This window comes from Barbatula barbatula (genome assembly GCF_947034865.1).
Source record: "Barbatula barbatula genome assembly, chromosome: 5".
Classification (NCBI taxonomy): Eukaryota; Metazoa; Chordata; class Actinopteri; order Cypriniformes; family Nemacheilidae; genus Barbatula; species Barbatula barbatula.
This window is the reverse complement of record NC_136769.1, coordinates 21815538-21841030: the sequence shown is the minus strand read 5'-3', so window position 1 is coordinate 21841030 and position 25493 is coordinate 21815538. Positions and strand designations below refer to the sequence as shown.

Below are 25493 nucleotides of genomic sequence, written 5' to 3'. Positions count from 1 at the left end.
TTTCGGGGGTGCTGTGTAAAAATAGTTGTGGGTGACTTGAATATCTGCTTTTGAGAAGTTTAATGAATGTATGGAACGTATTTTTTAGTGCAGAAGACACACACATGTTGAACAAACCAAATCCTGCACGCATTTCCTTCTCATAGCACACTCGCAGGCTTTCAAACTCCATTACTATTTCATAACGGTCTCATCTATGTTTGATATCACTTAAATCCCCCATCATTCATTCAGTTAAGAAAGGCCGGAAGAAAGCGCACAATGGATGAAACCGCACACGGCAGGTGACAGGGCAGAGAATGCCATTGCCATAGCAACAATGGTTTTCTGCAGCCGAACCAATGAAAGCTGCCCTTCAGTAGAAGTACAGTATACTGCACTGCTTTTCATTCTGACAATATGATATAACAGAAACGTAGTGGTGGCGAGATGTAGCCACATGAAGCATTGAACCTTTTCAGCCAAGTGGTTCTCGAGGCTTCATTTGCTCACAATACCACCTGGTGGCCAAAGAGTGTAAAACAAGCAGACACATTACAGATGTGCCTGATGTGGTCTGGGATACACTGTATTTTGCGAAAGTTAAGGCTTAGAAATAACGGTGAAGACAACAATCCATTTTCACATAGACTAATCTATTTATATGAATATAATGTGTATTTTCTGGTGGTATATAATGATTGTATAACCTAACTGTGTAAAACATGTATTGACTTGAAATAAAAGGGGCTATCAATGTGTGTAAATCAATTATTTGGTCAAAATAGGCATAAGGGGCAATATTACTTTTCTAAAACTGGAAAGTGTCTAGGCTAAACTGGGCAGAGGGCAGTGAATGTGCTTGTGTATTTTTTTTTATATCGCTGTCAAAATGTCGTGGCAAGATTCGAACCGCGTACAGAATTTCTCGGATTTCTCCGCACACGCACCCAAGCCTCGGCACAGAACATGACATCACTACAGAGATGGTTCTTTAGTATTATTGTTCCAGCTGATGTGACCAGTAAGTGCAGAGTATCACAACACATTTTAAGCGTATGCACGAGTAAGGGATTTAGTCCTAACTTATGAGGATGTAAACAATGATGGAAAATTATATTGAAAACATTGTAAAAATATTAAATTAATTCAGAAATAAGACATGACACTGTACCTTGATTTCACATATTTATTGTGCCATCTGTCGCTGCCCATCAGCCCTAAAAAAACAAGCCTCTGGTTCAGTGTGACCCACACCCATGTGACCTGGTGACACACACAACGGAGAACAAGGCATACAACAGAAGATGAAGCAGCATTCTCAAAGTCTCACTTTACAGTCTGACAATATGACTTTGAATATAGAAATATCATTCATTCATTCATTCATTCATTTTTTTGCACTATCGTTTCATTTTTTTTCTTTCCTACCAAGAAAGCTTCGCTGAAGCATGTAACGAAGAGAAAAGGACACTTTAAACCTAAAACAAAGTATTTTCTGAAGAGTAAATCAACATGAAACAGCCCGACAAATTATGGACTACTTTATAACAGAAACAGAACTCGTGACACCAAACGATAAATTTTCTGTAAGACTTTGTCTGTAAAGTGTTTTTAAATGAAGACATGAAATAAAAAAGCACACACAACACAGAAACAACCATGTAATGTAAGTGGTCAAAAAGTGACATCCAGCTATGACAAAATGAAATAGAGACGGACATTATAAACCAAATCATGTGTTTTTTCTTCATTTTGTTTAAGAAACAGTTCAAAGAAACATTTAATTCTGTCCAAACTTACTTCTTTTACTTATGAATAAAAAAAACACAAAAGCACTGTTTAAGCAGTCCAAATGACTTGTGCGCAAAATGACACATTTTCTGAAGCTATACACATTTAGTAAGAGGAACAGTTTGAACAGCCACGTTCGACATTTAAACGTGGTTAAGTCTCACGCAGTTTTGATGTCACTGGCAAATAAGAATTGCAGATATTTATGATTTTGATCACTTAACCTCATTCAGCTTCTAAAGGCTTAGAATAAAGCGTACGAGTGTCATGGACCTTTCTTACTGTATCTATTCACTAACATCGGTAACAAAGTAAAGAGCAGCGTGAACATCCTTCAAAAACATTCTTCGTACCACCGAAGAAAAGTCACATGTGACATGAGGTTGAGTAAATGACAGAGTTTCTCTTGTATTGTGAACTATCTCTTAACACAGATCTCAGAACAGCAGCTAGTGGACCGATCGAATTAGTAACATAAGATAAAGAGCAAAAAAGTGCTCAGAGCTGAGAACAGAACATGACGGAAGACCAGAGTTTAGTGTGAAATACTATAAACGCCGATGATGACGTATAGATGATAGAGATATTCAGCAGGGTGAGTCTTAAACAATATAAGTCAGACTCAAAAGTGTTGGACGGCCCCGGTTGTCATTAGTTAACTTGTTGCTGTATATCAATTCCATGCAATTTCGCATCTCTGAGCAGCATCTTGTTGGCTGAAATTCATGATTCGACAAGCCCCTCCTCTTCTGAGAATGAGCCAATCAGAAGTGAGCTTGCTTTACAGTAAAGTGCACTTCATCTGCTTCTGAAGTTTTGATATCAATGCTTCAAAATAAACACAGCGATACACCCGGAGAACTCAAGCGACTGACCTCAAACACCTTCAGCTAAGATGTTTGGCCAGTGTTTTACAGAGAAATAAATGTGCACTGTTTTCGTAAAAAAGAACAAACTTCGGATCTTTACAAACACTCTCCTTAACCTCTGTGCTAATAAGACTCCTTATAACAACGCATGTAGTAGACATCTGAACATTGATTTACAAAAACAGAACTCGTACAACGTCTGCCAGTCTTCTTGTGCAAAATTCTCTCGACCCTCGACAGAAGGTGCCTTGACTAGTAAAGCGGTGGTCCCAAAGACCTCCACCGGTAAACATCTCGCAGACCCATCTTCCCCAGGTGTTCAAGGTCTCGGGGCTACCTAATACGCCCGTCGCGTTTAACCTCTCCCAGTTCAGATTTGGGGTCGGGGGACAGCGAGCTCCAGGAGGTCTTGGTGCAGAGTACTATGGTGGGACAGGACGAGGTGTTCTCTGAGCATATATCTCCGCTGACCCAGAAGGCTCCCACAGAGCCGTCCACCCAGGCCTCCAGCGGCTTCCCGACCAGGGCGGCTTTCTTCTGTGCCTCCTGCAGGGCGGGCACACTGGGGGGCAGCTTCAAGACGCGAGAGAGCTGCTGGAAGCTTTGCTCCAGGTACACGTTACCCGGAGGACCGGCGTGAATCCAGCCGTGGTCTTCTGAAAAGAAATAGCATGTGAATGTTTATTTGCAAAAAAATTAGATTGGAATCGAAGTCCACTCGACGTCTCACCTGCGCGGAGGGGCTCACGTCCTTTAAAGGCAAGTGGCATGACCAGAAAACGGGCTTCCACTACACGTTCCCACTGACGCAGTAAACGTACGGTCCACACTCCAGGCCTGAGGGGGCGCTGAAGCGGCGGCTTGTACTGCGTGAACTCTGCTTCTACATCTATGCTGATGTCATAGGAGGCCGCCACTATGTGTGCTGGGTCGATCCACACTATGGTGGCTGTAAGGTTGGGTCCACGAGCCCACTTCTGTACCGCCACCGGTTCGTCCAGAGGTCCCATCACGCTGCCAAAGTTACGGAAGATTCGCTCCTTTGGGTCCCACTCGGTTCCCACCTAAACAACAACCACAAACTTTGATCTCGTTTTCCTATTATCTTATTCTATCGCATCTCGGTTTCTCACCTCAAGGTGCTTGAGTCGCTCAAACTCATGAAGGTTGTGTTCCAGCTGCAGCGTTGCCTGGGGAACAGCCCATACCTCCAGTGTCTCCCGTGACCTGCTTGCCACATTCTGCACCTCCTGCCTAACCAGGTAACCTTGGAAACGCTCGTCATAAAAATACAAGTGTACCGAGATGGGGTAGCCAATGGGCTCAAACCTGAAGGGGGCAAAAAATATGGACGACTTCTTATGAAATTGTGTCTTATTTCTTCAGAAAAGGAAACGTGCTTTCTTCAAAAAAAGGATTGATAGAGAGACAGACAGTAGGAGAGAGACAGATGGATGGATAGACAGAGACATAGTACCCATAGACAGACAGACGGAGAGACAACGGGACAGAGAGAAGTGTAGTGACCTGCAGGTGTCAGTAGTGCTCCCTTGTCTCTGGAGGCCCAGTCTAAAGAAGGAGGAGTATGCGGTGAGGGCCACATCATTGAGTGATGAAACCCCATCGGCCTGTTCAAACAGACTCTCCCAGTACGCCTTTAGTGCCAATGTGCCCGGTGGGTACTGCCCATATAGATGTGTGTCCAAGATCTCAATGGCCTCCTGATTCACGGTGGATTCAAACTTGCGGGCAAAGAACGTGGGCCGCGTCAGCTGCTGTTGAGGGAGATGGCAGGGATCAGTCTCTATAAACACTAAATGTGGTTAACAGCACAGACGAAAACATTCAAGAGCAGCAAGACAGTACTCAAGCACAAAGTGTTTCTTCATTAGCGGTGTAGTGAACTAAATAAAACCACATTGATTTCAAGTGGAAAATAATCAACATAGCAGAAAACAGTGTCTTAAAGTTGACTCATAATTTGTTTGTACACAGACAAGAAAAAAAGACTTATATTGTAATATTGTACATTTCAGTGTTTTAGTCACACATCCACTGATTGCACATCTTCACATGATACAACAAGAGTTCATCAGCCCCTGTCAGCTGGAAATAAGAGCTCACCTGTATTCTGATGAGGTCTGTAGGTTTGAAGTCATTGGGTGAACAGCCGCACCAGTCCACTATGTGCTTATACTGACACTTACAGCCCAGCTTCCTGTTCCAGTTGGTCACACGCAAGTTGTTGTCCACCAAAGTCTCACACATATGGCTGTTTCCCAGGACGGTGTGAAAGAAAGACTGAGAAACAGAAAAAATATAAGCTTAGACCTTCTGCTGTGCCAATAAAACAAACATGGGAAAGATAGTGATACATAAACAATTTCCTTAAAATTGAACATGAAACTTTTGCTACTGTACTTGTGGGAGATTTTTTGTTTGAAATAACCTTATAGAACGTAAATTCTTTATGCAAACTGCTATTATTCTTTCTTTCTTTAGATTCTGTCATAAAATGCAATCCGGGCATGTTTCAGGAGATTCCCCTGGGAATATCACAATACATCAAATGACAGGTAAAATTCTGTTTCCACAATTTGTATGTCTGCTGTCAGGAGAAGAACATCAGAACTGGATTTGAGGATCTTGTAGTACCTCAGCGGGCAGAAGGGCATAGGTGTAAAACTGCTTGAGTCCCGTCACCAGCTCGTCCTGAGAGTTCATCACATACTCCACAAACTTCCGTGTGAGGGCGAACCAGTCTGAGCCTCCGGACACCTCCAGCCCCTCAGGGATGGTGCGCTCGCCCAGACGCCACATGTGGTTGTCACATTCGTGGAATAGCCGGTCCAAACCCTGCTTCTTAATAAACCTACATGAGAAGATACCAAAGAAACTTATTATTTATAAAATAAATCACTACTGGTCCAAAAATGCCATTCATACAGACGTATGTTAGAAAGTAAAAAGTTGTTTGCAAAAGACTTCAACTGTGATGTGTTTAACAGAATAATGATGAAATGAATGTGTCAAGTTAAGAAGCCACTTCAATTGTGTACTGTTGTTGGGTTTCCATACAGAGTTGAGAAACACTGGAGACATGCAGGAAGTCATGTTGTCAAATGGGAAATTACATCATAGGCAACACTGCTGCAGGCCTTCATCATGTGTAATGTTTATAAACAACAAAACATTTGGTTTATGTGTTCAAGGTGGAAAAAAGATTTTATGAAAGTCTTAGTAAAAGATTCTATAATTATTTTGTCAAATCTGATATTAACGTTGTGAAAAGATTCAAAGGCCTACCTTGCGTTTTCTCTGCCGTGAGACTTCAAGAAGTTCTTGTCGTGGTTCTGGGAGAGAAATGCTACGAGCTCATCGTTGGTCCTGTTTTACGCCGATAGTGCAGGAGGAGGAAAATGAAAGATAAAAAACAGGGATTATGCCACAAATACAGCGCTGACTGCGGAGTGGGAATGACTGAATGTGAAGACGTCTTCAGGCAGGAATTAAGTGCTTCTGACAGGATTCGTTTGACATGAACATCTGTGTGTGCATCCGACCATTTACAGCGATTTGTCTGTTTTAGCTTGCTTTAAAAGAAGGAAAAGCTCCAACAGCTGCAGGGATAAACTTGTAAAGCTCTGATGCGTTACGGAAATCCACCCGGACCAGACTACAGAGAAAGCAAGAAAGCCTTCCCCTCTCAGTTATAAAGTCTTCTCTAGTTTAATATGAGGATATCTAAAATAGATTAACCAATGTATCGGTTGCAGAAATTAATTGTTTTTAACCATTGGCATATAAGTAATAGCAGGAATAGCCTGGTTTTCTTATCCAAAAATACAGTTCAAAATATAGATGTGTCTGAAAAAACATGACACAGGAGCCTAACAACTTCAATGGATTTGCATAATTTAATGCAGAGAGTTTAAATTGCAGAGCAAGTGAAATACTGAAATACTGGAAAAAGTTGTTATAATAACTGCTCCAGCAAAAAAAAAAAAAAAAACACTGTTGGTGCATCCTTAATATCTCATGCAATGATGTTTAATGATCTAGTGACTGGTACCCATGATTCACTTATCTCTTGCACCATATTATAATTTGTCTGCATAACTAAACAAATAATAAGTTAATGCACATTACATCGGAAGATATTTTTCTGCTGACCTGGTGGGAAAGTCCGTGGCACTGAGATTGATGAAGTAATCCCATTTCCAGTCCAGCATGGACAGAAGATCTTGCATGCTGCGCAAATACGCCTTCAGCAGACTGGCCCCGCCCCAGATGGTGACCATGCGCCAGGGCGTGGCCCTTACATTGGGGTAGAGCTCAGCCATGTGCAACACCTCACGATGCATGTAGTTCGACCGCTGCGGGAAAAAATATAATATAACTTTATCAACCTGAAATATTCACCTTGATATACAAAGCAGTTTATCCAAAAGGACATTTATGCCATTATCCTTTGCATGACTTGTTCAGCTGCATGTGGCTTTTTTTATATTCTCTTCGCTCTATTAGAAACAACAGTTATAATGGCCATTCCAGTCAAGCTCCAAAAACACATACAATTATAAAAACAGTTTACTACATTGAGTTATGAGATTTGGAATACAGTGTATGAGACATGAATGACATGGTGCTTTTTTTACTTATTTGGAGCTCGATAAAGTCACTATGAACCATGATTGTGTAAAAAAGCAACATTGTAATGAGGGCGAGTACATCGTGGCAGAACTGTAATATTCATGTTATTGCAATAGAGCACTCGCTCTGGTTCTGAAGCTCCTCTAGCTGTCATAACGCATCCTAGCACTTTCCTCAGCTGCTGGGACAGGGATTTAGTTTCGCTCTGAAGATTTTGCTGTTAGAATGCTAGAACACGAAATAACCAAAAATGAAACTGGACTCAGGGTGTCAATCGTGTCAGGGTGTGAGAAAGCCAATTTTCCAATAAACACAGGCTTGGTTGGCCCTCAAAATTCCACACTCACCTTGAATGTCCAACTGCCAATAAGTTCATCTTAAACACTTTAAAATATATTACATTAGTTACATTTTGGACTGTTTCTGCCCTTATTGTGCAGGACAGTAGAGTATAGACAGGATGTGACAGATAAAAGAGGGAAACAAGATGAGGACCAGAGGTCCACCTGATGCTAGTTCAACTTTTCCAGTGGTAAGTGCTATAACGATAACAATCTGTTGGGCATTAACTGTGAGCTAGCAAGAAGGATGGTGGTGTGTGAGCTCGCAAGTACGATGTCAGACACTGTAATATTCTCTGGCCCCCTTCCTGCTTACCGTGGTGATGAGATGCATAGCAGAGTATCATCACTAAATGGCTGGTTGTCTGAGTGGTGCCTGCAGAATGATATTGTTTTTATAAATAACTGGAAGAGTTTTGAGGGCAGACCTGACCTTTTGAAAAGTGACGGTCTCCACCCCTCCTGGGCTGGTGCTTCCCTCCTGTCTAGAAATATGGCACATAGTCTTAATGCTAAAACTTGACTCACTGGGGCCCAGGTCAGGAAGCAGACTAAGGATAAAACATCTTTAAAATGTATTCTGGCTATTGTATATAGGCCTCCAGGGCACCACACAGATTTTGTTAAAGAATTTGGTGGGTTCTTATCAGAACTAGTACTGGCCGCAAACAGAAACGCTAGACACAGTAGCTCCTCTGCGCTTAAAGAAGATTAAAAATGACAGCCCGATACCGTGGTGTAATGAACACCTAAAGCGGCACGAATAATGCTTTTCATCAAAAATTATAACTACGCAACCAGCTTGAACAACAACATGCTTGCTAGACCCTATACCTACAAATCTACTGAAAGAGATGCTCCCAGAAATTTAAGATCCTCTTCTTAGCATTATTAACTCATCTCTGACACTAGGACATGTGCCCAAAGCATATAAGGTGTCAAAGGTGCCCCTTGTCAAAGAACCCCATCTCGAACCTAGAGAACTAGTTAACTACAGACCTATATCGAATCTATCTTTCATATCTAAAGATCTGAAAAAAGTAGTCTAAACCCAATTGTTTCTTCCTCCAAAGAAATGACATCAATGAAGATTTCCAGTCTGGATTTAGAGCACATCACAGTACAAAGACTGCTTTGATCAGAGTTACAAATGATCTGCTTATCGGGTCTGACCAAGGTTGTATCTCCTTATTGGTGCTGCTCGACCTTAGTGCTGCATTCGAAACCACTGACCACAGCACGCTCCTACACAGACTCGAAAATTATGTTGCCATTAATGGAATAGTTTTGAAATGGTTTAGATCTTATTTATCCGACCATTTTTAATATGAAGCAATAAACAATGAGGTGTCAAGCAAATTGCTAGTGTCCAGTATGGTGTACCACAGGGCTCCGTCTTAGGGCCTATGCTCTTCGTGTTATACGTGCTACCTCTAGGAGATATAATAAAGCGACACAGAGTTAGCTTTCACTGTTATGCTGATGATACGCAACTTTATATTTCCTCGAAGCCTCATGAAACACAGCAATTTCATCGAATAGTGGAATGCATAGTCGATATAAAAAACTGGATGAGTAAACATTTTTATTACTGAACTCTGATAAAACTGTAGTGTTACTTATTGGACTGAAAACCGCCCTACGTAACAACCAAGAATACTGTTTAACTATTGATGGATGTTCCAAAAAACCCTTGTTGTCAGCAAAGAATCTTGCCATTTTATTTGATAGTACCCTCTCATTTGAGAACCATGTCGCCAACACGTGTAAAATTGCGTTTTTCCATCTTAAAAAAATCAAAATCAAGTGCAGGTGGTAGATCTGTTTCCTATCTAGCGCCTAAACTCTGGAACAATCTGCACTGTCCGGGAGGCAGACACACTCTGTCAGTTTAAAACCAGACTAAAGACGCATCTTTTTAATCTTGCACACACTACACTATCATAATATATATATTCCGAAGGTTCAGGCTGCATTAGTTAGATCAACCGGAACCAGGGACACTTCCAATAACAACTGATGCATTTGTTGCATCAAAGAGTGCAGAACAGTACTCTACTCTCAGCCAGTCTTGACTCATTGTTCAAAGATTTCCAGAGCGGGCAGGACGCAGTTCATGACCAGACCTGACAAAAGCTAAGATGATAGAGCTGGAAAAAGAAGGATGCGGCGACTTGACACGTCTTCACTACAAAATTTCAGCTGGTATTAGATTATTAATGATAATCACTGGTTTGCCTGGCCGGGGGGGCTGCTAGAATTGTAACGTTTTATTTAATTAACACCGCATATAGGAATTTATAGTCTGTTTATTATTTGACCTGTGTTTCTCTCTCCTTATCTTGGATGTGTGGTTCTAGGTGATGGCCCCTGTGCGTGTGTCTGCGTGTCTGTTTGTGTGCGCATTTGTATGTGTGTCTGTGTGTGTTGTGTGGAGTGTTTTGTGTGTGGCTGTGTCTGAATCTGTGTGTGTCTGTCTGTCTTCTGTGTTTTCACCTTTTTTGATTTGACTTGTATAACCTTATACATATACAACTTAATATGTTTTGCTAATAGTCAATATGTTTTATTGTACAGCTGCTTTGTTACAATACAAATTGTAAAAAGCGCTACATAAAGAAGGTTGACCTGACAAAACATAACTTACCTTGTCTACGTGGATGTAGTAATAGTGGTTCTTGTGATAGATGGCTTTGAGTAGACGTTTCAGCTGTCGGACTGCTCGCCCATGAACCACTAGCACAAAAACAACCCTGACTGGGTTCTTCACCTTTGAGAGGTCTGTGTCTGTGAAGTCCACATGTTGGACTGCACTGGAAATGACTTAAGACCAGACAGACAAATGGCAATGTAGTTATAAACACATCAGCTTTTAAAAATACTTGATAAATAACATTTACCAATAGACTTTACCATGTTGTGGACAAAATTGAGGCAAAAACTGTGGCATCAGCTGTCCCGCTTGGTGCTGGCATACGATGTTGGCGATCTCTTGTCTGCACTGCCGTGAAACTGCACGGTGGAGGGCGGACAGGGCGTCTTTGCCAGAGATCTCACACTTGGGTACAAAGTCACTACTTGGAACATGAGGAGCCCCCTCAACGCTGCCCGCTTCTCCTGGCGCAACCAGGTGGATTTCCCCCACCCGTGTCTCACTGAAGTTACGGCTGCTGGAGGGATCGTAGTGGGCCACTTTTTCAACTCCATCGTCTGGCCTTTTGACACTCTTGTCTTTCAAAGAGGACTTGTTTTTTCGTCTAGACCCCTTCCTGATGATGCTGGTCACGGCTGGCCGATCCAGGCTCACTGTCCTTGGGCCGTGGTTCGCCCCAGACAGTGCGTTTTGCCTGTCGAAGGCAGAAGGGTCCATCTTCTGGCCCTGTCCATTGTGGTCAGGCAACTTGGAGCGCCTGTGTTTCCGCTGAGAGACAAATAAAATAGAATCAGTAAGACGCCTCATACCAAATTCCTCCAAAGCATTATGATTTAACACAACTGATGTTGTGGGGAGCCCAGAGGTTTGTGTTTGCTTTGTTTTTCATTTTTGTTGTTTCCTCAGCTCTTGTCGGAGCTATTTTTAGTGAAGTCACCTAGTTTAGTGGCGGGAATCTGGAGGACACAGCAACTCGTAATGAAAAATGGGAATCGCAGAGGGAGGTTTGAGAGAGAGCGCAGAATGCAAACAAATATAGAAACAAAGAGCCATAATCCTAAAGCACAAATGGCCTCCACAGTGGTTTAACAAAGAGTAAAACAAGATAAAAAAATGTATAGCTTAAAAATAGGTATGCGTGCCTTACGCCATTCAAAACAAGATATAAACACACATTTACAATATATTTGTAATTAGAGATGTTTCGATGCTCTTTTTTTCCCTCCCTGATTCCGATACCTGGGCTCAGGGTATCGCTTGATACGGAGCACTGATCCGATATCTCTGTATCTGTATATACTACAAATAGTTCTGTATGAATTGATATATTTTGCGAAATCACAAAAAGACAAAGCAAAGTGTAATTATTGTGACAAACTATTATGTTACAAGACGGGTGTCCCCAGCAATATCTGTTGTTGGTTCATCGTATCGAATTACAAGAATGCAATTTGCAGTTTGATGCGTTGCGCTCAACCTGAAGTACACATGTATTGTGTATACACAATTCATTTAAAAGTTTTGCTAAAAAAGTTTTGATGAAGCATCCCTTTTTGGCTTGACTTTTATTGCTTTACCACTTTGAAATCGAAACAAAGTATCGGAATCAATATGCAGAATCAATAAATTTGAAACGATGCCCAACCCTAGGCAGGATCCTAAAAGAGAGCCTCATAAGTGATAGAGTACTTTTGAAAAAAAGAAGCTTAAAAATATGCATCTTGTTTCCTGGTAGGACAAAAACAGCTCACCACAACCATGACATTAGCCATTGTGGTACTGGAAATATGTAACTAGCGAGTGAGAAATAACAAACATTCCCACCACTTCCTGTTGCCGCACAACAGTCTTTGCCAGTCCATAAAAACACATGGATTGTCGAAACAAGTTGCCCCAGTGAAAAATCAGCAGCCACTGTATAATCTGCAGTATGGTGCCACACAGCATGTCCATCTACAGTACAAGTATGAGTGAAAGTGATGCATGGAGGAGTGCCACATTCCCATGAGGACCAATTAGCAAACATGTGCAACATGCCAAGGCGGGTTTTTTTTAGGAGCTCTTCAGGATGACAAATATTTTTGAAGAGTATTTAGTTTGATAAAAATTATAATAGAGTGATACAGCTGTACGTTTATTTAAAAAAAAACACAAGCTGCTGGAGGCAGGCAGTGGGAGCACACAACACATCATCGCATTAATCCCTTTGTGTTTTTTTACATTACGCATGCACATGCCGATTGCCAACAAACAACAAACATATATGACTTAGTTTGACTAGTTCATGTCCGGCATCTTTTAGCACTGGGATCGTGCCATCTATCGATATTTCAAATGATCTCAAAATCCAGCATTATGTCCACCGTTTATATAACATCCATCACTGAAATGCTGTGAACAAACAAACACCTAAACTCCACTATCGCAACAGTAACGAGCTGCAGTAAGCGGATCTCGCCCGTAGGTTGGCGTGTGGGCGGGCTCTTTCATTTGCCTTGCTTTTTTGGGAGAATTGGGGAGTTAACCCCTGTGGGATGCTGCTCATGTTAGCCGCCCCGGTAACCCAAATGTGACACATACACGGTATGATCAAAAGTTCAGAGATATGCTCATCATAAACAACAGAAAACTTACTAAAAAGCTGTTTTCTTCAGGGTAAAGCTAACTAGCTAACATTTTTTTTAGATTAGATTAGATTCAACTTTATTGTCATTACACATATACAAGTACAGAGTACAGTGTAACAAAATGTAGTTTAGGTCTAACCAGATGTGCAATTAGCAAGTGCAGGATATACAGTTAGAATAAATACAGAATACAATATTGAGATATTTATAGTGTTGAGTCCTTTTAGCGCTCTCTCATTCTTTAAGTGTGCATTAATATAAAGATAAATAGTTTCTTACTTCTGGAATAATTTACAAATAATAATCACTCATTTAACTCTTAGCTCTTATTTTCATTACCAAAATATTTAACCTTTATTGCAGGCATAAACAAAAAGCAAAACTTTGAAAAACAAGGAAATGTGAACATCTAGGAGCCGGCGAGTTTATCACGTCTGTGTGTGTATGGCACTGCAGCGGCACTGTGTTGTTCATTCTTATAACAGTCACTTGGAATTTAAATCATCATCTAGATGGCTGTGTTTAAAAGCGATCATCTGGGGAATCATCTTTTTAGTACTGGCCGATATTCTCTATAATTCGCAAATAACTGACATTTTATGTTTCAAACTGAGATGAGATTGCCTTTTCATTTAAATACCGATTCATTTAAATCATAATAAATATTAATATTGTTTACTGTTGTTTACATAATAAAACTTTTATTTCCATCTAAGTATGAAATCTTATATTGACGCCTAAATATAGAATGATTACATTATTCCATTTTAATTTACTTTGAATTAAAAAAACTTTATATATATATATATGTAAAAATCCCCCCCAGGCTAAACCGCAGCGATCCATTCATATCACTGACTGTCATCATCTCATTCGGACTTATCCGCATGATTTTGACATTGCAATTATTGAGTTTGCACTGTTAACTTTTAGAAAGGTTTTGCTTGAGACTGTTCCTACATTCATAGAGGCAGGGAATCATTCACTGCAGGAGGACAGTGAAATTCTGCAAGATCACGCTAAATGCTGAGAGCAGGAATCCAGACACGACAGCACATTCCTGATACCCGTTGTAACTCGTAAACCCTTTCCAAACGTTTTTTACATTAATATATAGCTCTTAAAGGAGTAGTTCACTTCGAGTCCTCTTTGACTTTCCATAGTAGGGAATTCAAAAATGCTATGGACAGTCAATGTGGACTTATTAGAAGTGAACTACTCCTTTAAGCAGTGGACAGGTCGTCATTCATCTATTACTTATTCAGTTAGGATTTAATCCAAACAGTCCTTCAAGTAGTTCATCCTGGAGTATCCCGAGGTTAAGTGATCAAGGGCCTCTTAATAATAGTTTATGAATTAACCCTGGCAGGGTTTATCTCCACCTATAACATCATTAGTAACTAATAATGTTGTTTAACTACAGTTGAGCAAATCCTGTCTAATGACGAATAACATGTATCTTTCTAAGGATCAATATGAAGCCCTCCTAAGGGCTATAGATACAGAATGTTCAATATATAAACATCACAGGGCCAGGTTTATAAAATAATGAATGGACTCAGTGATCGACTATTCCTCAAAACTTAGCCCAGCTGCACACCTAGACACCAGAAGTTTCATTTTTGGGGGAAGTATCCCTTTAATATGAATGTCGTACTCCTGAACATACTTGAATACTTATGAATCACGTTTATTAAAGGGATACTTCCCCCAAAAATGAAACTTCTGTCATCGTTCCTCTCCTTCGAGTTGGTCCAAATGTGTATAAATGTCTTTGTTCTGATGAACACAGAAAGAAGTTTGGAAGAATGGTTATAACCACACAGATATTGACCCCCATTGACTCCCATAGTTAGAAAAAATACATTATCATTTAGATTGTTCTGTTTATCGCTTATTGCTCCCTTAATTCTTTGTAAGTCGATTTGGATAAAAGCGTCTGCTAAATGACTAAATGTAAAATAAGAAGTTTTAAAGAATGAAGGACAGCTAAACGTTCTGAGGCACTTTCGACTACCATTGTATTGATTTCCTACAATGGGAGTCAATGGGAGTCAAGGTCTGTCTGGTCATTCTTACAAATATCTTTCTCTGTGTTCATCAAATACATTTATACAGATTTGGACCAATTCGAAGGAGAGTCAATAATGACAGAGTTTTCATTTTTGGGGTGAAGTATCCCTTTAACACAGCAGTTTGCCAGCTCAGCAGGTTGAGACTAGGATGCTGTCTGTGTAGGGGACGCACTAGGTTGTGAGCTATGCTGCCAAAACTACGATGTTATTAAATGCTGTCTCGAATGCAGCTGACTAACTTATGTTTGGAAACAGAAAGGGCCAAGTTGCCGTATAAGCAGCTCACTGCGCGCTTCTACACATCCTCAGAACGGTGTTTATACGTAGACAGATCGGTAAGTTTTGACATAACGTACAGCAGTAGGGGAGTCAAGTCATTTAAAAGCCGACGCCGGGCTAAACAAATCACCCTGAATGACAATCGCATCTGAAAATTAAAAATACACTAGTTGTGTTTTTAAAATAAAGTCATTTCCGATTACACGTAACTATTTCATTAAAAACACTTCATTTACTACAATAACAGTCCACCTAACGAGACTGACTGACGGCTTTAGCTTAGCTTAGCATGCTACCGTAAACCATCAGATCGAACGGCAAATCACACTCGCCCTCGGTAAACAGCGCTTACCTCAGCCTCCCCGTCCTCCAGACCCCGCAGACTCCATACCACCAGACCTTGGATCAGCAATATCGTTAAACCAGCCGCGATTACGAGTTTATACCGTCTGAGGAGCTTCTGTACACGGGCGCTCGCGACCATCTTTCCTCATCCCAGCGAATCGCGTTTGGTTGCGAAGCGCGTCAACCGCGAGTGATACACCAGCGAGAGTCGACTCACTGAATCATACCGCGAACCGCTAAACATCCGTTGAAATAGCCCGGTGATTCCGATTCAAAGGAATCAACGTCAAGAGACTTCAAAAAGTGACCGAGCGACTAGTTGCTTGCGTGAACACATCAACACATCACGAAAAGAAGAGAAAACACGCAACTACAGAATGAATAGTATTGCTTAACGCGACACAGTTCGTGATATGCCACTCGTTAGATATCCTTTTATGGGTTAAAGAAAATCATCATTTTGGATGAATGAATACGTTAACTGTATATGGTAAACATTCGTCTGTATTTCATTATAAATGATCTTATAACTAGTACTTATAAATGAAAAAAAAAAAAAAAACACTTACTAACCTCACTATTCTTAGCTTTTTATACTGTGCTAGGCTTTAATGGACTAGTTTGATGCACTTATGTATTTTGTTGCCTATGTTGTAATAATTGCTTCCAATGTTTCCTCGTCTGTAAGTCGCTTTGGATAAAAGCGTCTGCTAAATGACTAAATGTAAAATGTAAATGTAAATGATATGTATTGTGTCATGAAATGATGATAGAATATGTTTTAAAGAAAAACACCAGACGTGTTTAGCTAATGATATAAGTTAATGAATACTTTTCATAATGTATCAGTCTGCGAAACAGTCACGTCCCAAGCCAATGTAAATCTGCGGCTGTCGAGGAATGGAAAGTTGCGGGATGCTGCTGATAGGCGGCGCACTTTAAAAGCGCAAAGTTCTGTCCGTATCCAAGGCAACAAGTACATGTGACAGGAATGTGTATGTGATGGATGGCGTATAGTAGGACGTTTGACACTGAGGAAGAACGCATTCCTTGTTTTCTCTCTCTCTCTGTGCATTCCTGACAGGATCTAAACAAATTCGCCACATTGTTCCCCCGGGCTTCTAATACACAGCCTCCTCCTACTACGACGAAGGCTCACCTCATGAATATTAATTAGTCCGCGCAGCAGTTGCCCGGCAACATTCCCGGAGCGTGCACGAGCAAACGCTTCTTCGTAGTAGGATTTGCTGTCCATTCATGGATGGCAACAATGTATCGGCTGCGTCGTGAAGAGTTGGATGCGAGTCGTGACCGATGTTCAGTGCTCAACAGGGACTCGAGCTGCCACATTGTTTCTGAAATGATGCTGAAGAAAGGCCGCTCGCTTCAAGACTTGTTATGAGAAACTTTGCGTCGCTTTTACGGAAAGTTGTTTTCACCAGAGATGTCCACCACTGTGTTTCCAACTCTGCCCTTCACGAGCTCACCAGAGGATCGGAGGACAGTCTACGTGGGCGCATGTAAGCAAGGATTCGTGGTGTCTTTTGTAAGAACCGAGTTACTGAGCTGATGGCGTTGTCACGTTTGTTTCTTTGTTTAAAAGAAACTTTTTGCTTAAATAACATTTTAATATCTGATTCTTATGGTGCCATTCATAATGGTCATGTATTCGTGTAGATGTAATGCTCTCCACATTAAAACATCTAAAAGCATTATACTCGACCAATATTCCTGGTATTTTATATTAGGGGAATTTATCACATAATCAGAAGTTATGGACATGAACACAACATATGAATTCTGCAGGCACAATAAGAATGGAGAGCAATTCATGGAGAGTATACATGGGAAACAATGAACAGCAGAAGTAACACATCTGTGTCTGTTTTTCAGTCTGTTGTGTTGCGTTTTTTGTCCTGGTTGTGGCGTTGCTGTGTATCGTGTACAGAAAGATTCCTGTCTGCTGCAAAAAGAGGGTTTATCGGGAATCTCGTACAGACACGGTAAGACCTGATACGCTGTCTCTCATACAACTTTTGAGAACGAGATCTCAAAACTCAGATGTTTATCTCAGAATAAGGAGACATTAAACCACGTGAATCTCCATTTCATTTCAATGCAGTCCATGAATCAATTCACGTATCCAGTTGTGATTTTTCTTTTCTTTTAAACCAAACATTTTGTGACATTTAACAAATCTAAATGAAACGAAGCTAGTGAATGCTTGTCTGGTTACGTCAATATCAAACAATGTGTTCAAAGGTTTTCTTTCGCAAACGTAGAAGTTCTGCCGGAATGTTTTCGATACACTTCGCAAACATAGATTACATATTATCTTTCTTGTAAGGGTCTGCGCACTGACTCATCATGTATTCGGCTAAACAATATGACTCGGCTCAGGACACTGTTAACTTCACATGGAACATTAGGAACAAAGCAAGCAGGAAACGTAAGCAAGAATAAACAAAAAACAAAAATGTCATCACAAATCAATTTAGAACTATTTTGAAGGTTGTCAAAAGTATCTGGGAATCTTTACCGTTTACCAAATGCACAAGTTGTCCAGATCCATGCAGGCCAGATCTTTGAGTATGGAAACATCTAAACAAACAGTTTGTGTTAGTGATGACCACAATACAAAACGGGGTCATCGTCATTACCCTGACTATAATAAAGCAGATAGTTTTACAAAAATGAAACAGTCAGAAATGAAACAGCTGTCCTCACCTCTCTCACCCCTCTTACGTTCATTGATGCATGTTCTAGAGGGGCAACACCTGGGTAACGTTCATTCTCAGCACTTCCTTTTCCTGCTCTGTTTCTGTGGTGACCGTTCCCTGTGAAGGAGCTTCAACCTTATCTTAGTATACACAGGGAAGCCCGCTCCCCGTGTCTATCTTCACCACGACTTAACAGAAATGTTTCTGCATTTCCTCTGTGATCTGTTTCCTCTCATCGTAGTTTGTTCAACGTTTAACCATTCATACTGGGTTAATGTCCATGAGACATGTCAGCAGTGCGTGGCTATTAAAACGAAATTGCATTCGACTGGCTGTTCATGACTGTTCACACATTGGTGTAAAAATGGGTTATCATTGATCAAATATGTGTTTATGTGTACACTGTATTGACAAAATGTTTCTTTAATAAGTTCATTGAGTAATACAAACACATTTCTTCTTCTTTACTGACTGTTGACCAATTGTTAAATTATTTATTGAAATATCAAGGATTACCCCTATTGACACACACTAGTACAAATTTGGTATCGCAAGTTCTTCATTTGACTCATTTTGATACCCATATATTTTCCTTCCGAGCTATTTCCTCCATCACTGATCATTAGGGTTTTGATGCGGGTAGGTGGGGGTGAGGCTCTGAGGAGACAAAGCTTGTAGTTTAGGTCAGGCACTGCAAAAGGCACACACCGCTGAAGAGGTCCTCCCCCGACTTCAGGCCTGATTTTACACGCTTTTGCTTTTTCACACATTTCAAACAAAAGAACGTCTCTCTTTTTTGGCAGTCTCCGAGACTGTTGAAAGTGAAAACCAGCGAGGGAAGGTGACCCTTGACCTCACTTTCACTAAACGTGTCTCTCTGAGTCCCGGGTGGGAGGGGTGATGGGAAAGGTCAACATTCGTCACAGTGAGTGATGTCACGGCCGTCAGAACCTCTGCCTTGTGGAGTCTTTATGGACTGATAAAAGTGAACAGTCTTAGATTTCGTTGCACTGTACTTGTATGTGTGTAATGACAATAAATTGAATCAAAATCAAAAAAAAAAATCTAAATCTTTCTCCCATGGGCTTGTGATGTCACATTCGAATCAGAAATAAATGACTACAGTGTCTTATTTAGTTATTCTTGATAATATAAACTCTAAAAGGATAAAGATATCCTCAAATCATGAACGCTCTACAAGGACATAATAGTTGCTGTAGGTTTGGGGGGATATTGAGTGAATTAAAAATAATGAATGTGGCTTAGTAAATATCACAAAAATAAAACGTTATATCAACTTTTAAAAACATAAACCTGTGAAAAAAGTTATATTTGATGTATTATAATATTAAGTATATAAAATATTATGATAATATACACTTAATATTTTGGGTGAATGCTATTAGAAATATTTGAGTTTCTCAGACTTACGTATTTTTTTTACTTACATTTACACAATTTAAACAGTAGGCTACATTTCATTGATTTGACAGCTTTAATACATACAAAAACATTTTGAGTGTAAATTGTTTCACATAAAATAACCGTCATCACAAATACTGTCCACTAAAATAGATTATTTGCTAAGTAACCTGCTGTGTTGTAAACATGTGCAACCAGTTTATACGTTTATTCTCTGGGGTGAATCTGATTGAACAAGAAAAGTTCATTACAATACCATAAAAAAGCTTTTTGCACATTAACAAATAGAAATAATTTCACAAATCTTCATAGTCAGGGAAATATTTCTTTTTTTGTTGAATTTCAGATTTTTACATAAAATGTGACTTGGGCGTGTAATTGTGACCCATAAAAAACATAGACTTTACTTTGTGATTTTTGTGAATATCTGTGGCATTTTAGTCCATCTTGGTGGCACTTTCCCTCCAGTCCTGATTTATGTCTCTTGTTCTGCGTGTATCGGGCCACCAGCGCTCTAATGACGGAGTTGTAGTGCTGTCCGGGTGACTTATGGGCCTGTAAAATGAAGCACGATCGTTAAGTGGTACCTGCCACAGAAACAAGGGTGCCAAACACAGGCGGCCCTTCAATAGACCAGTGTGGGGTTTGTTACTCAGCACCCTGATGACGCAGTAAGACACTGTATTGTCCCGGGACACAAAGGCTTCTATTTAGGTATGGGGTAATCACAGAGTGTCCGGCTGGGCAGGAGGAATTCCTCGGGGTCCGCCTGCCTAATCTAGCTGTGGATGGGAGGGGAGGCAGAGGAGGAAGTTACTTGGTGGTCCACCGTAATTTACGACCGTCCAGAAGTCTAAGTCCCTCATTGCACGAGTAGAAAGAGGATTCATGACGGAAACAAATGAAGAGGAGCGAGGTGCAGAAGCAGTGTAGTGGCGGGGCCGAAACTCGCATAGGCTGTAGAAAGATCGTAACTTGATGGTTTCGATATCTGATGGGGAATCAATCAACCATCACACGGTGACGCCCATCGAATCACACGTTCAGCCATGCAAACTATCAACTATTATTCGAAAAATGATATTAGCAGTGATGCAAAGAAATAGCAGAATATCACAAGATTTGTGTTTGATTTAACAGGAAGCTCCTCCTCAGTACTACAACAGCAGACAGACTCTTGTCGATATGGAGCAAACACGTGACACGGGTCATGATAATGTCAGCGCACGGGTAAGCATTTCCCCCTGATTCCTTCAAATTCTACATTAGATAAATGAAATAGTTCTAGCTTATCTTTGTTTTGTTTTGTTTTGTGCGTGGTGGTCAGGCGGGGTCTTTGTTCCTCATTGGTGTGCCCAGCAGTTACTATCTTTCCTCGCTGGAGTCTCCTCTTCCTCGCCTGCCCTCCTATGAGAGCGTGCGCAAGAAAGACAGACAACGGCAGATCCACATGATGATAGCCGACCGCTTCGGACTGAGCGGACCTATCGTGTCTGAGGTGACTTATGATTGAATGGTTTTCTGTGGTTTGACATAGTTTATTGTGAAAAACAGAAATATATCACAATACAAATGTACCTCAAAAACCTATTTGGATCTTAAAAATGCAGGTTGAGGTACATAAGGAATATAAAGGCGGTAATGTTTTCAATAAGGCTTTTTTAAATGATCTTTTTGTGGACCCGTAATGCATTTAAATGTAAAATATTTTTTTAAATCATGTCGATTTGTCAGCCATTCAACCGCTAACAAAAGCAAGCATTAGACTCCCTTTCATAACAATTCATCTCTCAGCGGTGTGTCCCCACGGTAAGCTGCCTGTCTGCATGTACAGTCTAATTGAACTTGAAGCGAATAACAATTCGATTTTCAATATGAGGATAACCCTCAATGTTCTGCTCGGTAATATTATCAGATTTGAGAAATGGATGCCATTCACCGCCACACAAACAGGCTCAGTATCATTTTCCTTTCTTGATGCCGTGACGCATCAAGCGACAAGTATTTCTTTGCTGTTGATTTTGTGGCAGAGAAACGCATGAGTACACACGATAATGGAAATTAAGGCACAACAAACATCATTTAGCCTCCCATATGGAAAGGTAAACACTGGAGGAGAATGCGGCTCATTGTCCGTCTGCCTTTGCCTTATTCATCTAAGTTTCAGTGGGTGAATCGATGGCTCACGGGGGTTGCGACCAACCCATTAACCGCATTATTGAGCTTAATTAGCTTGTTGCCCATTTAAGGGCTGCTGTTCCCATTCAAAACTCACTTATTACAACACTACATATGTCTAAATAACACTAAATAACAAGTCTAATGAGAGAATATTCTAGGATCACTTGAATATTGCACAACAAGTGCGTCACAATTCAAAAACACATGCATGATATAGTTGTCAAATCTGCAAATTGGGCCGTGTCTTATTTAGAAGCTGAAGGAAAGATCCAAGACTCACGAGGGAAAGCTGCTGCTGTAGGGTAGAAGCTGAATATTAACTGCAATTTGTTTAAATAAATGTTGAACACCACGGTATGAATTTGCAAAGCGCAAAGGTCTTTATCTTTGGGAAACATTAACCTTGCTTTACTGACTGACTGCTTACTGGACCAAGTCACAAATGTCTTTATTATTCTGGTCTCTAAAATTGGATTCTGGACGCTTCATAAGCATAAATGTTTCCTGGCTCAGTGGTTCGAGCGTGGCGCTAACAACACCAAGGTCATGGATTCGAAACAAAAGTATTGTACTATGCAATCTAAGTCGTTTGGATAGAAGCGTCTGCCAAATGCATACATGTGAAAATGTGAAATGTAAATCCCCATTTCATGATTCACCAGAAAAAAAATCATTAGTTTGACGTTGGTTTTATGTTGAAATCTGTGACCGTAAATATGTACAAGCCAACACCACTAATATTACAAACAATGATCTCTCAATCAAATATAATTCACAGAACATCATTCAAGACATGAATTAACCGTTGAAAAAAGTATTTATTGAAACTGTTCAATGGTCATTCATTTGGTTTCGGACTTTAAGTCAAGCTTTATCTCTCTTTTAGCCACCTCCCACATACGAAGAGAGCATTCGTCAGTCCGTCCAATCCATCGACGTCCCCTCTGACATCCTGACACCTGAAGAGCCTTCCCATGCTCCACCTCCAGTCTCTGAAGCATGTACGGATTTACCTGCGTATGAAGCTCTACCTCACATCACAGACTCACAAAACCCCAGCGACACTGTTCATTGACTCGTGGGAATGAAAGAGAAAGACTCTCAGTGTAAATGAACACGGTCATCATCGTCCTGACGTCCGATCGCTCGACTGATGGCCAGACCAACACTGTAGCAAACACGTGGACGTCAAGTCGCTGTGTTTACGAAAGACTGCACAAGTATGACTTGCTTATGCAATACCTTGCACTACACCACCAGAGGAGATAGGCCACTACTTGAAAAAGGGAAGAGAAAAATAAGAAACAATATAAAGACATGCATGGCAACTGGATGGGTATATTATAAAAACAATGCGAGAGAACATACTGTGCAAACGCGTTCACAAAATGTGATCTATATTCTAGAGCTGAGCATAACCAGGATTTATATTTGATGATACATTTGAAGAGTTTTTTTCCAAAACGAGATAACAAAAATCATGTTTTTTATTATGTAAACATGTGTTTATTGTGTTTTATTGTTTTAGTTAGCTGTTTAGTTTGAGTTATTATGGCTCAAATCTAAACAAACCAACTGCAGTTTGATTTATATTAATTGGAATGCACAATAAAAAAACAAGATCTTTGAAACTTTAAAAAACGTAGTTATCTCATTTTAGAACCAAACTCTTCCTTTGATAATTTATCACAACTTTTAATGATGTAACATGATTTTTGTGTCACAGTAACATAATATTTAGTTTCAGTGTAATTTCCCAGTGTATGGACAGTTTCTTTTCTTTACAATAAGATCAGGAACAGATTATAAAGTGTGTAGGGTTCTAAATCATGTTATCTTCAAGTTTTACAGACGGCATATGTTCTTCTCAAACCAAAGGAGCTATTGATGTTCTGTTTGCACTAATAGGGATAAACAAGCCATGTTTTGATAGATCTTTTCGTTCTCTGATCTTTAACATGTTTTTTTTTAATTAGTTTCTATGTAGCTTGAACACATTTTAGGCATGAACATTTTATCCAAACTGTGATTTCTCTGTGTGTGTGTGTGTGTGTTGTTTTCAACATAAAATGAATCATAAATTATGTTTGTCTTTTCTTTCTTTATAATGATCCTTTATGTGATGTGATAATGTATCCTTGTAAATAAATATGTCAAACACTGAGACTGTTGAAATGCATTGTTTTAAAGTTATGACCATTGCCTGTGGGGTTGAGTCACACCAAAGTTTGTTTTGCATTAGTTTGGGATTATTTCCATTCAAAACTAAATTCAAAAGACAAAGTATCTGTGTTCTCAATGTCTTCTGCGGACAGTTTTGCATCTTTTAAAAGCATGATGTCCTTTGACAACCAGGCCCTGTTGCCCCTTTTGTAAGGGTTTTCTTACCCTAAGGGGTTAATGTGACATATTAAAGTTGTTTATGGCAGTAATAAGTATCTTATGATATGGGCATGATGGAATTCATTAAAATCTAAACACATGTTTTGCCTGACCTCGGGGAGCGTTAGTGAAACTGTGCCCACTACTGGTCATTTTATAAAGTGACACCTCTAACCATTCTAACAGCAGGTGATCACTAATTCTAGTTAATTGAAACACAAGGACTGAAAGTAGTTTGAAGTGTAGGTCTTCTGCTCTTATAGTGTGTTCTTCATTGTGTTGACAGATGTCTTAAAGACAACAGACACGTTGTCTTCTGTTCATTAAGCAGCACAGCTGGGGTCTGATCTCAGCAGACAGACAATACAGACACAGAGTGACATGTGTCAGTCAGATGAGCACACACTCAATGTGTCTTCTGACTAATCTGTTCACCTTCCTCTTTCCATTAGATATCAGGTCATTGGTCCTGTAAATGAGAGTTTATAATGAGGATTTGAAAAGGAAATGCTTGTTTTGTTTTGGGGCAAGTGTTTTTATTTCATTTTGACAAGCAATAACAAATGCATCCTTGAATTCTGTAGTCCTAAAGTTAACAAAGTTTTTCATTTTTGTAGATTATTCCAACAGTAATAAAACAATTTGCATATGAGTTGTGCTAAATTATCTGACAAAATTGTTTCAATGAACTTAAAATCTTCTTTTAAAAAGTGTTCTTTATTAACTCAAATAAAATGTATTACATTATTCATGTTTGCAAAAAACTCGTAACGTTTGAGGAGGATTTTAGACTTTTCTGTGTGTGTGCTTGGCTGGACTCTTTTAACTAAAAATACTTTTTTTTAAACTTTTAGCTCAAGCAAAACTTTTCAAAAAAGTATTTTGCTTAATAGTTTCTTTATGAAATACAATATTTCGTTTGGCATTATTTGATTATTTTGCAAATAGGATATGTGGCACAGATTTATTTTACACATCAGGCAAAAACATGACCGTGAAGGTCACATTGTATTCGTAAAGAAATATAAAATGATCGTATCACTTTCAAAAGCACTGATATCTTTAATCAACTATTTTTATTTTATTAAAATAAATGAATAACTTAATCGTGCTGGTAATTTTCCATATTATATTTGTCATCAATCTCTGGCCACAACAAACATGGCGCCGCCT

The 25493-nt window shown here is 39.9% G+C and overlaps 2 protein-coding genes across 3 annotated transcripts; one reads left to right on the top strand and one right to left on the bottom strand.

Moving 5' to 3' along the window:
- Window positions 1–1155: 1155 nt before the first annotated feature.
- Window positions 1156–15784, bottom strand: xylt2 (xylosyltransferase II). 2 transcript variants are annotated; one of them, XM_079455536.1, is made up of 11 exons: window positions 15623–15784; window positions 10550–11057; window positions 10284–10459; window positions 6816–7018; window positions 5949–6029; window positions 5298–5514; window positions 4767–4943; window positions 4170–4417; window positions 3776–3971; window positions 3373–3706; window positions 1156–3298 (listed from the first exon to the last, which is right to left on the bottom strand). In XM_079455536.1, the coding sequence occupies exons 1-11, from the start codon at window positions 15752–15754 to the stop codon at window positions 2976–2978; spliced, it is 2595 nt and encodes an 864-aa protein (XP_079311662.1). In that variant the 5' UTR covers window positions 15755–15784; the 3' UTR covers window positions 1156–2975. The 2 variants fall into 2 exon arrangements, with proteins under 2 accessions (XP_079311662.1, XP_079311663.1); XM_079455537.1 differs by having other exon boundaries at window positions 1156–3295; window positions 15623–15770.
- A 983-nt stretch (window positions 15785–16767) lies between these two features.
- Window positions 16768–24101, top strand: LOC306894945 (uncharacterized protein). Its single transcript, XM_079457798.1, has 5 exons — window positions 16768–17135; window positions 17509–17618; window positions 20898–20987; window positions 21085–21255; window positions 22825–24101. Exons 1-5 carry the CDS (start codon window positions 17060–17062, stop codon window positions 23011–23013), a joined length of 636 nt encoding a protein of 211 aa, XP_079313924.1. The 5' UTR covers window positions 16768–17059; the 3' UTR covers window positions 23014–24101.
- Window positions 24102–25493: the final 1392 nt, after the last annotated feature.